General features: G+C 39.9%; 2 protein-coding genes across 9 annotated transcripts in view; one reads left to right on the top strand and one right to left on the bottom strand.

Annotated features, from left to right (window-relative positions):
* Window positions 1-14,358, bottom strand: part of LOC140479829 (mesoderm induction early response protein 1-like) — a 59,547-nt gene extending 45,189 nt beyond the window's left edge. For 3 of the 5 annotated variants that reach the window (XM_072574104.1, XM_072574099.1, XM_072574100.1), the window contains exons 1-2: window positions 13,918-13,942; window positions 13,345-13,490 (exon numbers count right to left, since the gene is read on the bottom strand). In XM_072574104.1, the coding sequence (XP_072430205.1) occupies window positions 13,345-13,443 (99 nt within the window). In that variant the 5' untranslated portion in view covers window positions 13,444-13,490; window positions 13,918-13,942. Of the gene's footprint in view, window positions 1-13,344; window positions 13,491-13,890 lie in introns of all 5 variants that reach the window. The other 2 variants (XM_072574101.1, XM_072574102.1) reach the window with 2 other exon arrangements.
* dnai4 (dynein axonemal intermediate chain 4) overlaps window positions 14,272-18,504 on the top strand; it is a 131,100-nt gene continuing 126,867 nt past the window's right edge. For 3 of the 4 annotated variants that reach the window (XM_072574097.1, XM_072574098.1, XM_072574096.1), the window contains exon 1: window positions 14,824-15,158. Coding sequence is in view for 3 of the 4 variants with exons in the window: in XM_072574098.1 (XP_072430199.1) it covers window positions 15,133-15,158 (26 nt within the window). In the remaining variant the exon portion in view is untranslated. Of the gene's footprint in view, window positions 14,297-14,823; window positions 15,159-18,504 lie in introns of those variants that run through there. The other variant, XM_072574095.1, reaches the window with a different exon arrangement.

The raw sequence follows: 18,504 nt of genomic DNA, 5'->3' as shown, positions 1-18,504 counted from the left end.
AGTACTTAATCCGGCAATTTGCAATGAATGGTTATTTATTTATATATTATATATATTTATAAGCCAGGATGACAGGTGATTTCAAAGCTAACTTGAAGGTGAAAGTGTTCTCATGTTGCTATTTATACACTCTGTCCCTTCAGGGGTGAAGAATTAAGTTTTAGGATATCCAGGTAACAGTTATCCTTATTTGGACATGGGCTGAATATCCCTTTTATGTTGGAAATATACCAACCCAGATAGGAAATAAAAACAATGCCGCAAACAGGAACAGCTATATTTCACTGTGGAAAGGACCCACCGAAGAATCCTTAGGGTTAACAACTCTAATTATAGATTTATCCCTAAACACAAGTAGACACAAGCAGGTTCCTTCCCAATATATGAATGAATAATAATATTTTAGGTATAGACTACCTGGTTCAAATGAACCTCTTAATCAATATGAAGAAGGGAGAGGCATTCTTAAGAAAGAAATCAGGAAAGCAATGAGGGGATGAGAGATAACTTTGGCAGATATGTTAGGGCTGATCCAAAGAGATTCTACAAGTACATTAAAAGTAAGATGGTAACCAGAGACAGAGTAAGACTCCTGAAAGATCGAGGAGGTCATCGCTGTGTTGAACCCCAGGGGATGGAAGAGATACTAAATGAATATTTCACATCAGTTTTTACTGTGCAGAAAGAAACGGAGGCTAAAGAATGCAGGGAAATAAATATTGCTATTTTAAAAACAGTTCACTTTACAGAAGAGATGGTTCTGGAGGTCTTCGAGAATATAAAGGTGGATAAATCTTTGCAAACTGATCTAATGCATCCCAGAAAATTGAGAGAAGGGAGGAAATTGCAAGGCCCCACCCAAAAATATTTCCATCATCTGTAAATGTAAATGAGGTGCTTGATGACTGGAGGTTGGCTGATGTTGCACCTTTGTTTAAGGAGGGTTATAAAGAGAAACCAGATTTTTAGGGGCAAAAATTGATTCAGGATAGTCAACGTTTGAGAAGATTTATAGCTCAGGTTGATGATAAGTGTGTAAGTTAGTTCGCTGAGCTGGAAGATTTGTTTTCAGACGTTTCAGCACCATACCAGATAACATCATCAGTGAGAGTTTCCGGTGACGTGCTGGTGGGTATATCCCACCTCTCTATTTATAGGTCTTGGTTTCTTAAGGCGGGTGATGTCATTTCTAGTTTTTTTCCCCCAAGGGAAGGTAGATAGGATCTAAATCATTGATGGAGTTCTGGTTAGAATGCCATGACCCCAAGAATTCTCATGCGTTGTTTCGCATGCTCGAGGATGTGTGTCAAAGTGATATCCTTCTTTGTCGGTTTGTATGGAAACTTGTGATAGTGGGTCATGGCTTTTGGTGGCTAGTTGGTATTTGTGTATCCTGGTGGCAAGCTTCCTGCTAGTTTGTCCAATGTAGTAACTTTACAGTTCTTGCATGGTATTTTATAAATGAGGTTACATTTGCCGATAGTCACTGTTTAAGCGTGTTGGTAGGTTTATAGGCTACCATGGTGCCAAGGGGTCATCTGGAAGTCATTACCTTACATCAAAGACATATCAGAAATGTGGATATAGTTTTTGGTTGCATTGTGTCTGTTTATTTGGGTTTGCTTGTAAGAAATCGGCTGATTGCGCTTATCCGTTTTTCTTGAAAATCTTGTACAGATATTTTTCTTCTGCTTTCTGTAGTTCTTGGGTGGTGCAGTGTGATGTAGCATGTTGAAATAATGTCTTGATGCAGCTCAGTTTGTGGGTGTTGGGATGATTGCTTCTGAAGTATTTGGTCTGTGTTTGTTGTTTTTCTGTAGAAGCTGGTTTGAAGCTCTCCATTAACTGATGTGACAGTTGAATGTACTAGAGATGGGAGTCTGTTGTCGTTCTCCTCTTTTCTGAATTTTATGTCTGTCAGAATATTGTTGATGGTGTTGAATGTTTCCTCTAATTTGTTCTGTTTTGTGATGACAAAGGGATCATCCATGTATCAGACTCAAAGTTTGGGTTGGATAGATGGACACCATCAACGATAGGTTCCATATGATCCAGGGGAAAGCAGAGACTGTCCCTGTTGCTCAGAAGGGAAGGGAGAAGAGGAGCAGAGCTTTAGTCATTGGGGACTCCACAATTAGGGGGACAGATAGGTGGTTTTGAGGGAACGATAGAGAGACTCATGATTGGTATATTGCCTCAGAGGTACCAGGGTTGTGATGTCGCTGATCATGCTTTTGGGATCCTTGAGGGGGAGGCGGAGCAGCCCAAGTTGTGGTTCACACAGGCACCAACAACATAGTTAGGACGAAAGGTGGGGATCTAAGGCAGAAATTCAGGGAGCTAGGGTGGAAGCTTAGAGTGAGAACAAACAGAGTTGTCATCTCTGGTTTGTTGCCTATACCATGTGCTAGTGAAGCAAAGAACAGGGAGAGCGCAGAGCTGAACACGTGACTGCAGGAATGGTGCAGGAGGGTATTGGATTCTTGGATAATTGGAGCTCTTTCTGGGGAACGTGGGACCTCTACAAACAGGATGGTCTTCACCTGAACCATGGGAGTACCAATATCCTGTGGGGGGGGGTGGTAGAATTGCTAATATTCTTAGGGTGGGGTGGGGTGGGGGGGTTTAAACTAATACTGCAGGGGAATGAGAACCTGAATTATAGTTCCAGTGTATAGGTGGTTGAGGGTATTGAGATCAGGGATGGGTTTACAAGGTTGCAAGAGGGCATCGGCAATCAGGGTGATGGTTCGAAACGTGTGTACTTCAATGCCAGGAGCATCCCGAATAAGGTGGGTGAACTTGTAGCATGGGTTGGTACCTGGAATTTCGACAGTGTGGCCATTTCAGAGATATGGCTAGAGGAAGAACAGGAATGGCTGTTGCAGTTTCTAGGAATTAGATGTTTCAATAAGAACAGAGATGATGATAAAAGGGCAGGGGGAAAGAGTTGGCATTATTAATCAAGGGTAGTATTACAGCAGCTGAGATAACATTTGAGGACTCATCCCTGAGGTAGCTTGGGCTGAGGTTAGAAACAGAAAAGGGGAGGTCACCCTGTTGGGAGTTTTCTATAGGCCTCCGAATTGTTCGGGGATGTAGAGAAAAGGATAGCAAAGATGATTATCGATAGGAGCAAGAATAACAGGAAATACTATGGTCAGTTTTTGTTCAATGTGTGCAGGAGGGTTTTCTGACACAGTATGTAGACAGGCCAACAATGGGCGATGCCCATATTGGATTTGGTACAAGGGAATGACCCCGGCCAGGTTTTAGATTTGGAGTTAAGTGGCGATTTGGCGATAGTGACCAGAATTCAGTTATGTTTACAAAAGCCATGGGCAGGGATAGGTATATACCGCAGGGAAAGAGGTATAATTGGGGGAAATGCAATTACGATGAGATTAGGCAAGATTTAGGATGCATAGGACGGGGAAGGAAACTGCGGGGGATGAACACACTTGAAATGTGGAGCTTATTCAAGGAACAGCTACTGCGGGTCCTTGATTAGTATATGCCTATCAGTCAGGGAGGCAGTTGTCAAGAGGGGGAGCCATGGTTTACTAAAGACGTTGAAGCTCTTGTCAAGGCGGCGGCGGCGGCTTATGTGAGGATGAGGCATGAAGGCTCAGTTAAGGAGCTTGAGTGTTATAAGTTCACCAGAAAAAATCTAAAGAGAGGGCTAAGAAGAGCCAGATGGGGACATGAGAAGTTGTTGGAGGATAGGATCAAGGAAAACCCTAAGGGCATCTATAGGTTTATGAGGAATAAGTTTATGAGGAATAAAAGAATGACTAGAGTAGGATTAGGGGCAATCTAAGGTATTAGTGGGAAGTTGTGTGTGGAATCTGAGGTCATAGGAGAAGCACTTAATGAATACTTTTCATCAGTATTCACATTGGAAAAGGGCACTGATAGTGAGAATGAGATACAGGCTACTAGGTTAGATGGGATTGCGGTTAACAATGAGAAGATTTTAGCAATTTTGGAAGATCTGAAAATGGATAAGACCCCTGGGCTGGATGGGATTTATCCACAGATTCTCTGAGAAGCCAGGGAGGAGATTTCAGTGCTTTTGGCTTTGATCTTTATGTCATCATTGTCAACAGGAGTAGTGCCAGAAGACTGTTAGTTAGCCAGTGTTGTTCCCTTGTTTAAGAAGAGGAAATCAAGACAACCCTGGTAATTATAGGCCAGTGAGCCTTACTTCGATTGAGGGTGAGGTGTTGGTTAAGGTTACAAGACATGGGATTTATAATCATCTGGAAATTAATAATTTGATTAGAGATAGTCAACCGGTTTTGTGAAGGGTAGGTCGTGCCTAACCAACCTTATTGAGTTTGCCAAGAAGGTGACATAAGAGGTGGATGAAGATAAAGTATATGGACCTTAGCAAGGCATACGATAAGTCTCCACATGGTAGGCTACTGCACAAAATATGGAGTCTCAGGATTGAAGGTGATTTAGCAAATTGGATCAGAAATTGGCTAGCTGAAAGATAGAGGGTGGTGGTTGATAGGAAAGGTTCACCCTGGAGCTCAGTTACCAGTGGTGTGCCACAAGATTCTGTTTTGGGGCCACTGCTGTTTGTCATTTTTACAGATGATCTGGACGTAGGCGTAGAAGGATGGGTTAGGAAATTTGTGGATTACACTAAGGTAGTGGATAGTGCTGAAGGATGCTGAGAGTTACAGAGGTACATAGATAAGCTGCAGAGCTGGGTGGAGAAGTGGCAAATGGAGTTTATTGCAGAAAAGTGAGAGGTAGTTCACTTCAGAAGAAGAGCCAGGAATGAGTACTGGGCTAACGGTAAAATTCTTGGCAGCATGGATGAACAGAGAGATGTCGGTGAGCAAGTGCATAATTCCCTGAAAGTTGCCACCCAGGTTGATAGGGTTGTTAAGAAGGCATGTGGTGTGTTGGCATTTATTGGTAGGGGATTGAGTTTCAGAATCACAAGGTCATGCTTCATTTGTACAAGGCACAGGTAAGGCTGCACCTGGAGTATTGCGTACAATTCTGGTGACCGCATAATAGGAAGGATGTGGAAGCTTTGGAAAGAGTTCAGAGGAGATTTACAAGGATGTTGCCTGGTATGGAAGGAAGGCCTTACAAGGAAAGGCTGAGGGATCTGAGACTGTTTTCGTTGGAGAGGAGAAGGTTGAGAGATGACTTAATTGAGACGTATAAAGATAATCAGAGGGTTAGATTGGGTAGACAGTGAGACCCTTTTTCCTCAGATGGTGAAGGCTTTAAATTGAGGGGTGATAGATATAGGACAGATATCAGGGATAGTTTCTTTACTCAGAGTAGTAGGGGCGTGAAACAGCCTGCATGCAACAGTAGTAGACTCACCAACGTTAAGGGCATTTAATTTGGCATTGGACATACATATGGATAATAATGGAATGGTATAAAATCAGATTAATTTCATAGGCAGTGCAACATCGAGGGCCGAAGGGCCTGTACTGTGCTGCAAAGTTCTATGTCTTATGCCTTTTCCCTAGGATGGGAGATTACAAGACTGAGGGCACATGTTTAAGTTGAGAACAGAGAGATTTAATACAGACAAGAGAGGCAATTTTTATTTTAAACAGAGGGTGGTTCACATGTGGAATGAACTTCCTGAGGAAATGGTGGATGTGGGCACAATTGCAATGTTTAAAAGACACTTCGATAAGTACATGAATAAGATAGATTTGGAGGGATATGGGACAGAAGCAGGCAGGTGGGACTAGTTTAAGTTGATGTTCGGCATGGACCGAATGGACCAAAGAGTCAGTTTCCTTTCCGTACAAATACACCATTAATGAATTCTAACTGAGGCTGAGCTTCAAACACACTGATCTGTTCAGAAAGAGAACAGAAAACTGGAAACATTCCAACTCAGGTTCTTTGCCACATTATGACCCAGATGAACTCAAAGTAGCAGCTTTGGCACCAATATTTTATCAGGAATAATGACATGAGAAGTAGTTCATAGCCACCTTTCAGAGCCTCATTTTACTGCCACAAAAACATGGTTAACAGTATGGGAATGCTCAAAGTTATTTTGACTTTTGTGGAACAAGTACAAGACAGTTGCATTTCCTACAAACACACTATTACAGATAATGGAAATTTTAAATGAAATCAAAAATTACTGGAAATACTGCCAGGCAGCATCTGTGGACTGAAAAAGAGAGTTGAGGTTTCAGATCAATTATTGTTTATTAGAACTATGGCTGAAGAGACAAGAGCCTAAAGTAATATTTTGAAAGAGCAAAGTACACTTAGTATGTTTAGATCTTAAAACATTAGTATGTGCGATTATCTTGACCAGTTCTTGTTTCAAGTCATGTCACAATACAGAAAAAGACTGTACAACACAAAGACCTCTTTTCCTTGAGTCAAATAATTAAATCTTATTCTATTGTGATATGCTCCCAACCTTTATATAACTCCTTGAAGTGTAATTTCTTTTTAATTGAATTCACTTTTAAAAATATTCATGGAATGTCACAAAAATTCCATATTCAACATTGCTTTTAATTCTTAGATTCTTACCTTAGATTTGTGTCAAGTTGATGAACTGAAACAATCTATAACTATTATCTGAAATTAACCCTGAAGATCTCTATCAGATCACTCTCATCCTTCACAGCGCCTGTAGAAAAAGCCCCAATTTTTCAATCTCTCTTCAGAACTGTAATTTTTCATCTGGCATTATCTGATGAATCAAACATGGAAACTTTAATTCAGTGCTCTAATAACAATGGAGTGTCCAAAATTGTAAATAACAGACAAAATAAACATAATATACAAATGGGATTGGGAGACAATGTGTCTAGATTCAAATTCAAGCATTCAGCCAATTTTCTATCATAACCTTTGGTGGTATTGCCAATTTGATGACTTGTGTATCTGCATGAAATTTTTTTACCTTCTCAACTCCATTTAAAAAATCATATAACAAAGTACACTTGCTCACCTTATTTCTGCTTTAAAATGAATAGCCATTTATCATAATTTCACCACGTTAGCTGTTTATCTATTTTCCTAATCTCTACTTTTCTTGCCTTGGAGATAATTTACCCAAATTTGATGAATGCAGCAATATATTATTTCCATGACTCTAAAAAAAAAATCCATGTCCTGCACATTGTAAAACAGTACCCCAGCATAGTTCAAACACCACTCTCATTTCTTTGTTCCTCCTCTTCAAACATCCTAATTTCCCATGTACTAATAATGTGGAGGAGCTGGTGTTGGACTGGGGTGGACAAAGTTAAACATCATAACGCCAGGTTGTTTGTCCAACAGGTTTATTTCGAAGGACTAGCTTTCAGAGCGCCGCTTCTTCATCAGGTAGCTGTGAAGCAGGATCTTTTGCTATAAATTGTGTCTCTTATGGTCCTGCTCCACAACTACCTGATGAAAAAACAGCGCTCCAAAAGCTAGTGCTTCCAAATAAACCTGCTGGACTATAACGTGGTGTTGAGAGATTTTTAAGCTTTGCCCATCTACTACTACTACTAATAATAATAATAATAATAACGATTATGATGCCCACTTGAAAGAAATGACAATAAAGGTATGGTACAAACTGAGCAACAAACATTTGACAGTAAAATCTCTAAGCCAAAAAGTAATCCTTGCTGTCACCATACTGTATGAAATGAAACCTAATAGCAGCAACACAAGAACACTTCAGAAATTCCATCAACAAAACCTTCTCCACACTTTCCGGATTCAAAAAGTACAGTTGAACAAATGCTTGTATCCTTCTTGAAGTTAACTCCACACAATTCATGCAAAACCCTTGCAACACGTTGACAGGTCTCCTTCCTCAACTCTCAAAAGGTCAAGATCAAATGAAGGTTTAGATCAACTTCAAATAGTCTCTGAAGCACAATAGCATTAACACTAATGAGAAAGGAGGGACATATTCCTAATCATTCAGAAACAGCTTATCCATTAAACTCAAAATCAAAGTCTTAAATGGTGAGGGAGAGCAGCAGAGAAGGAAGCAAGTCCTGTACTCTGAATCCAACTATGTGTATCCAAAGATATGTAATCTAAGAACTGCTTACTCAGTTACATGAAGATTTGTGATAGAAACTGGTCACCCTTGAAAGGTCATCTGCAGAGTAACAGACAGACAATAAAAAACAATTATCTACTAGACTAAATGTTTATTACTAATGTTATAGGTCATTCTCCTTGTAAATGTACAAAAACAATAAGCATTATTAAAAATGGCCTTGGAGTCTGTAGGGTGTGAATATGTTTGGATATTCCTACATAACACTACCTAGTCTGTATTTTGGTGAACTGCTAAATGAACAAATTACTATATTTATGGAATTATATTTGTAATGCTAATCAAAGTCGTGCGAGCTATAATCCTATAACATCATTTTTCAGAATACATGACAATTAGCAAAAATGTTGATAGCAGGTTAGACCATTCAGCCCTTTGAACCCATTCTGTCATTCAAAAAGATTGGACAAGGGAGTTTACGGTTATCAAAAATATCTACCTAGATATTGAATATATTCATAGACACAATCTCCACTAATTTCTGGTGAAAAGAATTCCACAGCCTAATAACCTGAGAAAATACCCTTTATTAAGCAGGTAGAACTATCAAATTTTCAACTATATCCTTAGTTCTACATCCCTTACAAGAGCAAAGCTAGCCTCATGGTTTCTATCCCACCCAGTCTCAAGATCATTTTGTTTCAATAAAATAGCCTCTCATTCTTCAAAACTCTCCTCGGTACAAGCCCAGCTTATTTTCTTAAAATAACCCTCGCATCCCAGACATTGTTTAAAAACTGAATGAAAATGAATTTCTCCTAATGCAATCATACTTTTTAAATAAGGGAATCAAAATGAGTATATACTTCATACGCACTCTCACCAAAGCCCAGCACAACTGCAGTAAAACGTCACTCCTTTTATATTCCACTTCTCTTTGAATACACTCCAGCATTCTATTTACCTTTCTAATAATTTGCTGCACCAGCTTACTAACATTTTTAAGGTTCATATACCAGGAGATCCACAGATCAACAGATTCTTTATGTCAGAATTCTGCAATCTCTTTTCATTTAAATAGTTTTGTGCTCTTCTTGCTAAAGTGGGCAAGTTTACATCTTCCTACATTTCATCTGTTAAGTTTTTGCTGCCTCACTCAAACTATCTAGATACCTGTACAGATTCTAGATGGCCTCTTGATGGTTCAATTTCTTATTTACCTTGGTGTCAACGGCAAATTTAGCAACCACATATTCAGCTTCTTCATCTGCATCTTTTGATATCAATAGTAAATAGGTAAAACTGCAACATTAATCTCTAATGCACTGTACCACCAGCAGCTGTTCAACCCAAGAAATGACATGGAATTTGGGAAAATTCTAATCAATGCATCTATACCATTTCTGGAGATATTTATTTTGAGAGCCTACATACAGGCCTTTTGTGAAATCTCCTTCCATTAGTTCTCATATCTTCCTCAGCACCTTTTCCCTGCAGATAAGAACATAAGAACTAGGAGCAGGATTAGGCCGTCTGGCCCTTTGAGCCTGCTTCGCCACCCAATAAGATCATGGCTGATCTTTTCGTGGACTCAAATCCACTTACCCGCGTTTTCACCGTATCCCTTAATTCCTTTATTGTTTAAAAAAATCTGAGGTTTAAAATGTTGACTGAAGTAGCATCAACTATATCACTAGGCAAGGAATTCCATAGATTCACAAACCTCTAGATGAAGAAGTTCCTTCTCAATTCAATCCTAAATCTGCTCCCTCTAATCTTGAGGGTATGCCCTCTTGTCCTAGTTTCACCTGCCAGTGGAAACATCCTCTCTACTTTTATCTTATCTATTCCCTTCATAATTGTCTATGTTACTACAAAACTCCCCCCTCATTCTTCTAAATTCCAATGAATACACTCCCAGTCGACTCAGTCTCTCCCCATTAACCAACCCCCTCAACTCCGGAATTAACCTAGTGAACCTTCTCTGCACCCCCGCCAGTGCCAGTACATCCTTTCTCAAAAGATGGCGACTATTTCAAATTTACCTCATTATTGTATGTTTGGTGTGTTTTTTATGCAACCTACAGTGAAACCAAACAGAAAATATCTGTTTAGCACCTTGGCTTTTTCAGCCAAAACTTCAAGAAAATAGTTAGCCCGCGTCAAAGGTTTTTATGGGATATGTAGTAATCAACATCAAATTCAAAGTGATGATAGCTATCGCTTAGTTGTAAGCAATGCTTAAATATTTCAATGTTATATGGATTTAAATCCTACTTCAGTTGGAGATTCCACTCAAGAACACAGCAGAGTTGCTCTGGCCAACATTTATCCCTCAGTCTACATCACTAAAACCTACATCATCAAAACAGATTTTCTCGTCACTCTCAGTTTGCTCTGCACAATATGGTTGCTGTCTGCCTTACATTTAAAACAATGGCTACACTTCAAGACAATATATTTCTTTAACTTTTGTGTTGTAGTAAAAACAACTATATTTTAGTCTAAACTGCTGCTCCTCCAATATTTTAAGACAGTTCTGGATGTCGGTTTACTCGCTGAGCTGGAAGGCTCGTTTACAGACTGTTCGTCACCATATTTGATAACACCTTCAATGAGCCTCTGGTTGAAGCACTGGTAGTGTAGCCCATTTTCTATTTATATAAACAGAAAGCGGGCCACACCACCAATGCTTCATCTGGAGGCTCACTGAAGGTGTTATCTAGTATGGTGACGAACCATCTGAAAACAAACCTTCCAGCTCAGCAAGCAAACCTACATCCAGACCCTCAACTGAGCTACAAATCTTCTAAAAAACATTTTAAAACAGTGATAGATTCAGAAAACATACAAGTAAATGGATACCAGAAAAGAATGCGCGGATGGGAGTAAGACAGTTGTTTCTGTCTAGGACAAATGTCAACAAAAAACTGTTTTATTTGAACTGGCCACTCTTCATTAAAGTTTATCATTTTATGCACTAAATAACAGAAGCATTTCCTTTATAATAAGTCTATTAATAACTAATTTCTTACATATTTGCAATCTAGTCCATAGATTTTCAAATGGGGGCCTGTTTATAAACCAATAAAACTTTCTTCATAAAGTTTAAAATATCCCAAACCATTAATTTTACTTATCACACATTAAAAGCACAATGTTAAACACAGTCATAGGATCGATCACCACGTGCAACAGCTTGAATACCTTAATTTCACAATTTTTGTAATTATTGTCAAGAATCTATTTGCAATGCAGAGTGGTACCACAGCGTGGATTGAATTCACGCACTGGCAAAGGTTACCATGAAGAACTCTCCTTCTCAACCTTTAAAAGCATGGTGACTCTAAGGTTAAATTGCCACAAGTCATTTTTTAAAACCATGTTTTCGATTAAATGTTTCTGGACTATTGCCAAGACAGTATGAAGACAGGAAAGCTTTCTACTTAATCTGATACACCAGCTTTGAGAAGGCGAGAGAGAGGAAAGCTGTATTAGACATATTGCTACCTTATGCTTGGGTTAATTGAGAAGGTGATTAATATTTCAGTAAAAACAGCCAAAGAATATATATTTACACCTGCGCACAATGTGTAGTGAAGAATATTTAAGTATTTTGGCCAGTTTATTTATCCCTTAACAATACTTGCCCGTCTGCCTTTCGTGAGAATGAGGCTAAAAAGAAATATTTCAGGTTTAAAGCACAGGCATAAATCACTTTACCCTACTGTTTAATTTTCTCTATGCTAATATTGTTTTGCAATTAATAAACTGTTAAGATACAAAACCTTGTCTGTAAATTAATTATTCACCAAGTCTGGGAATGGTTATTCAAAAGTCTGGTTAAGAACTATTTGGGGGTCTCCGAAAGTTTAACTTTACTGCATTGTAAATACAGATGTAGAAGGGTTGTTTTGGCTTCCCTGTCTCCATGTCATAACCACATGATCAAGTAATCTTGCAGCTCTGTTTAATGAGATTATTGACATAATTTGTAAACTAGTTATTTTACGCATGGAAGAAATATGAACAAAGCACTTTACCAGATAAATCTTCATTTAGAGTAAATTTACATTGAGTCAAGTTCAGATTCTGGCTGTGGCTAAACCGACAGCCGTTCCCCCTGCGAGAATAAAGAAATCCAATAGAAGGATGCTCACAATAAGCTAAAATTCCAGGCTGGTAACTCCAGATCGTCCAAATTCATGCATGCTTGTCACACGATAGTACCATCAATCAGTGCAGAAATAAGCCATGGAGCACAAAAACATGGGCAATTGATCATTCGATATTGATATCAAACCCTGCAAGAATGGCTAAACATATGAAAAATCAAAGGTGTTGCCAACTAGAGAGACAGAGACGTTGACATAGCAAGTTGAAATTATAGTGCGAAGGGAAAATAAAGTTCTTTCTTCCTATCACTATGGGCCAAACTACAGTTATGTTTGACTGCATCACACTTGCTCAAAGACAGCATGCCAGGAAGCAGAAGAATAAGAGCTTTTACAGAGTTATCTGTAAAAGAGTTTTACAGACAATAATGTTTATTGTCTTTAACTGGGCAAGATCAGACCTGTGTGAAGTGTGAACCTAATGAAAAATAAAGAAAATGTTACCGTATCTGCTACACTTGGTTTTTTTTTTGCCCACAAATTCACTGTCAAAACTGGGTTATATAAGGTTTAGTCATAGTTTAATATTTATCTCAAATTTTGATGTAGATTCCTGCAATAACAGGGGCCAGGAGTTAAAATTAAGTTATTTAGGAAAATTATTTTCATATAATTTTCTTCTAGTTTAAAAATTAAGGAATTAGTTAATTGAATCTACTGATGTGCACAGAATAAGAGCAAATAATTATCTTCAAGAGAATAATTGACAAATTTGATCATCATGAAAACGAGCAACAGGAAGTTTAAAATAAAAAAAAATCAAACATAACCACTTTCCAAATAAATTTAAACATTTACTGGTTTTAACTGGAAAATCAAAGGCCAAAGTGTCAAATATGACACAAAGTGAATAAATAGGTAAATTACATAGTTTCCCAAAAGAAAAATAAGATTTCAGAAAGCTACAAGAGAGAAAAATGGCCTGGCTCAACATCATGAGGTATCATTTTGCTAAGCTAGTAATGAGTACACCTGTACCTGTCTTATGTGAAGAATGGGAACATTTTTGCACCGTATGTAACATTAGAAAAAATAGGAAAGCAGAAGATCATTCATTCTATGCAACAAATCTGCACTCTTGCATGATTATAGAATTAATCAAGCACTTTATAATTTTAAATAAAGAAACAATTAGTTATCTCTTACCCTTGCAAGATCTGCAATTTCAGAGCTGAAACTGTTGTCACCTTCCATCATTTCCTCTTCCTCAAGTGTTCGTTCATCATCAAAATCATGCACAAGCATATCAACAGATGGATCAAAATCATGGTCTTCTGATCCTGCTGAACCACCTGGACAAGGTATATTTTAAGAGAGAGAAAGAAACAGATTATGTAACGTCTTTACAACCCAGCATAACTACACATCACCCTCAACACCACAACAGACTTGCCAAATATTTTCAACAGATTTACGATTTTAATTTTTGCCTTCCTACCTAGAATTTATTCAATAGACCACAACAATATGATTTTGCCAGCTCAAGTAATAGATTAAATTTGCAGTGAATTTACATCCTACATGCCATAAGCAAAGACAAACCTGCTTGTGGAAACATTTTTAGGATTATGAAAACAGAATTACTTTTTTAAACACTTTTAAAATGTCATATGCTTTAAGATAATTGCAATTTAGAGCACTATTTCCACAACATACTGTAATAAGACTAAAATCTTCATAAAGCATACAGACCTTAAAGAAAGTTTGCATTTACTGTACCTGGGCTCGAGCATCCGAGGGAAGGCTGTAATTGAAAAAAAGAAACTTAAAAATTCAAAATAAATTCACTACTGAAAACATCCTGAAAACCAGACTATTCTGCCCATAGCAAACGACAATGCGTTTTGTTATAGAAAAAAACCTGAAAACTTTAAAATAATAACTTGTTTTATAAGCTTTATTTGTAGTTATAAATCGTTCCCCTCTCAAAATGATTTCAAAGCAATAATAAAAAAAAGTTTGACGCCTGACTACGGGGTTCAAAGTAAGGACAGTGGCGATGGAAAAGTTTTTTTTGTGAAGCTAAAGTTAGGGGAAATTATAACCAGACGTGAGGTACAAAGTTCAGAAAAGCTAGTGCAACTTCAAAGAAAATTTGGTAAGTAATGCATTTTCTAAAGTGGAATTCGTTTCAGGGGGAAAAAAAAATTCGCCCGTCTTATAAAATAGATTCTGAGGAAAAATAGCCAAATAAGGCCTAGCGGATATGGACGGAACTTCAACAGGGGAAGAAAAAGCGCGCCGCGAAACAGGCTCCGGCACAGCGCCCAATATTTCCACAACTTAATAATTTTAAGGCAAAGGGGAAAAACACAGAAAAAAGTTTATCACTTGAATGTTTGCTCTTAAAATTTTCATATTTCGTTTTATAAAACGCTTAATTTTAATTAATGAAGACAAAGTTTGAGAGCTAACATTAAAAATAAGATTCCAAAATTAACTTTTGATGTTTTGTGAATAGATCAGTCAAGTGACGGTTCCGCCTTACCTCCGCCATTTTCTAATTTCGGGTCGGTAAGTGAGGTCATGCCTTGACCCGGATGCACTCAGCAGCCTGCATCTAACGAGTTCGCTGATTGGACTGGGCAATAACCGGCCTCTCACGTCTATAAAGTAATATTGTCCGGCCCCAGTCTCTTCCCCACTGATATTTGCAAACAGCTTTTCCAGTATGGGAACAAAGCTGTTTTTTTTAAAATGCCTGTTTTACCCCCAAAGGGAGTAAGTGTGTTCCCTTTGAACAGTGACCAATCACATCACGGTTTCTTACAGGTTTGGCTGCTGGGTCGTATCTCCTGGTGACGGCCCCTCCCTTGACAACAGCGCCGTCTCTTAGGAACGGACCAAGCGGCTTCCAGGAAGCAGCGGGCACTCCACAACCCGCCTTGTTTCTCGCCAGCCCGGCAAACCTATTGGAATCACCGGAAAATCGCAATGAAGAAGCGAACTCCTTCGTTGACGTGAGTTTTGCCAATTTAGTGGCTCACTTTCAGGAACGTCCGGAGAATTTCCTCCTCGGACACTCCTGTTGTCTTTCACGAGCTGGTTTACCATCTCGCCAGGGGTCATGGCTACCGCAGCTAGCGGTACCCAGATGCTGGAATGCGGGCATGGCTCTGATGCGACACAACTGATGCCGAAGCGGCAGAGCTGATAAGTTAAGGACCCTTTTATTTGGAGATTGTTTTGCTTCCGTCAACTCCAGCTAACCCCCCCCCCCTCACCAAAGAGATCTTCCCCACTCTGCTTTCCCTTGGTTCGTGCCACACTCAGCAGCATCCCCCGAACCCCTGGTATCTTCTCCTGCAACTCATAAAAGATGCAGAACTTTGTGGCACACCACTTCTCTCACTTCCATTCAGAGCCCCATAGAGTCCTTCCAGGTTCATCTGCCTCTTCTCCAACCTAATTTACTTTATCCGCTGCTCCCACTGTGGTCTTCTCTACATCAGTAAGACCAAAGGTAAACTAAGGGCATGTCTCGCCAAGCATCTCAGCGGGGCCCACAAAGGCCGACCCAACCTCCCAGTCACAGCCCATTTCGATTCCCTTTCCTATTCCTTCTCCGATATGACCATCTTCAGCCTTCTGCAATGCCACAGTGAATCAGACCTCAAATTGGATGAACAACACCTCATCTTCCACCTGGGCCACCTACAGCTCAGAAGACTCAAAAGTGAGTTCTCCAATTTCAAATAACTTCCCTTTCTTTCCCCCTACTCCCATTCCAGTGCCACCACTACCCCCGCCCCCCCAGCCCAGCTCCCTTTCCAGCCTCTCCTCCCCTCTTCCATTCCATTTACTCCAACCACCAACCAGACTCATTCCTCCCATCATCCAACCAGAGTGTCCCCTCTACCTGTGATCACCTATTACTACTGCATCACTCTGCCCCTCTCCCCACATAAAAACTCCCCCACCACCTCCCCCCCCCCTTAATCTACATCTCCCCTCACCCCACCCCCAATCTAAAGGAGGATTATACCTGAAACGTTGACTTCTGCACATCCTGATGCTCCCTGGCTTGCTGTGTTCTTTCAGCCTCCTGCTTGTCTACTCTGGATTCCAGCATCTGCAGTTTTTTCATCTCTATTGGCTACCCAGTGCAGTGATGCATAATTAGACACCTTCAACCATTAAATATGGAGAAGAAAGAGATACTCAATTTAGGTAGTGCTGTCATTGAAATTTGGTTGAGCAATGGTATCAATGTATGTAATGTCATTGGCAGACAGAAAGCCTTTGTTATCAAAACCTGGTCATCACTCCACAGGCCAGCTATTTGTTGCCAGACAAACTCATATTCTATGAGAGCCACCTAGCTGATCTTGCTGCAATTACTGCAGACATCTTTTCATCTGAATTTGCTTTCAAAGGCTGTGCAATGTTTTGGCTGAAATGTTGAGATGTTATAAGTGTCAGTAGCACATATAATGGGGCTCGATGGCTAGCATACAGCCCAGTATGATCACATATACATGGATTTTGTAAGATGATTCATGTGGAAGAATTTTTAGGATGTAGCCCTGTAAGAATATGTGTATGGTAATTTTGCAGATATAAATTACTTGCAAAATGTTTCTTACTATAATCTGGACAAATATTTTAAGCATTCAATGGAGTATAAGAAAATGTGAGGTGGACAAAACTTTATTTAGAGCATGATTTTTAATCAACTTTCCATATAATTTTAAGATGTCTAATTATATCTCACTTGATCTGGTAATCATGATTTGGATATGCCGATGTTGGACTGGGGTGTACAAAGTTAAAAATCACACAACACCGGGTTATAGTCCGACAGGTTTAATTGGAAGCACACTAGCTTTCGGAGTGTCGCTCCTTCATCAGGTGATAGTGGAGGACACAATTGTAAGGCGCAGAATTTATAGCAAGAATTTACAGTGTGGTGTAACTGAAATTATGCATTGAAAAATACCTTGATTGTCTGTTGAGTCTTTCATCTGTTCGAATGCCATGATAGTTTCACTTCTTTCATGTGTAAATCACAAAACCTTTTGTTTTAAAGTTGCATTCTCAGATTAGCTGTAACAATTGATGTTAGCTAGACAATATGTTGAAGGTGTTAGCTCCCTGTGTTCTCTGTCTGTGCCAGGATGTTTAGATTGATTCTAATCTAAAAAGTGAGATAACAGAGTTTTACATGAATTCATGCAGTTTTTGAGCAAAGTACAATGTAACTCTGCAAGTACAAATTCACCCCACAAAATGCGTGTGCATGTGGGTCTTTGTGTCTGTCTGTGTCTGTCTGTCTGGGTTGGGGGTTGTGAGTGTGAGAGAGAGTGTTTATGTGTGTGTAGTGAGTGTAGAGTGTCTTAAGTCTGTGGGAGTGTGTGCGTGTCTGGGGTGGGGGGTTGTGAGTGTCTGTGAGAGAGAGTGTATATGTGTGTGCATGAGTGTAGAGTGGTCTAAGTCTCTGAGAGGATGCCTGTGTGAGTGTGTGTGCCTGTAAGGGTGTGTGTGAGTGTCTGTGTATCTGTGTGTATAGGAGTGCCAGTGTGTGTGTGTGTCTGTCTGTGTGTGTGTGTATAGTGCAATGGTCGTCACCTGTAATGTGACATGAACCCAAGGTTCCGGTTGAGGCCCTCCCTATGGGTACCGAACTTAGCTATCAGCCTCTGCTCGGCCACGTTTTGCTGCTGCCTGTCAATAAGTCCGCCTTGGAGGATGGTCACCCGAAGGTCTGAGGTCGAATGTCCTGGACCACTGAAGTGTTCTCCAACTGGGAGGCAACACTCCTGCCTGTTGATTGTTGTGCAGTGCCCATTCATCCGTTGTCGTAGCCTTTGCTCGGTTTCCCCAATGTACCATGCCTCAGGGCATCCTTGCCTGCAACATATGAGATAGACAACGTTGGCTGAATCACATGAGTACCTGCCACGTTCAAGGTGGGAGGTGCCCCCATGTGTAATGGTGGTATCCATGTCCACACTCTGACAAGTCTTGTAGCTCCTACCGTGACAGGGTTGTATGAAGTTGTCCTGAGAGCCAGGCAGCTTGCTACGCACAATGATTTGTTTGAGGTTTGGCGGTTGATTAAAGGCAAGCAGTGGAGGTGTGGGGAAGGTGTTGGCGAGCTGCTCATCATCATTGATAGTGTGTTGCAGGTCACGAAGAACATGGTGTCGTTTTTCAGCTCCTGGGAAGTACTGAACAACGAAGGGTACTTTGTCGGTTGCAGCACGTGTCTGTCTCCAGGGGAGGTCATTACGGTTCCTTTCTGTGGCACGTCGGAACTGGTGGTCGATGAGTTGAGCGTCGTACCCCGTTCTTGTGAGGACATCC

The sequence above is a fragment of the Chiloscyllium punctatum genome, chromosome 7, assembly GCF_047496795.1.
Source record: "Chiloscyllium punctatum isolate Juve2018m chromosome 7, sChiPun1.3, whole genome shotgun sequence".
Taxonomy (NCBI): domain Eukaryota; kingdom Metazoa; phylum Chordata; class Chondrichthyes; order Orectolobiformes; family Hemiscylliidae; genus Chiloscyllium; species Chiloscyllium punctatum.
The sequence above is the reverse complement of the archived record's forward strand: the minus strand, read 5'-3'. Positions and strand labels throughout refer to the sequence as shown.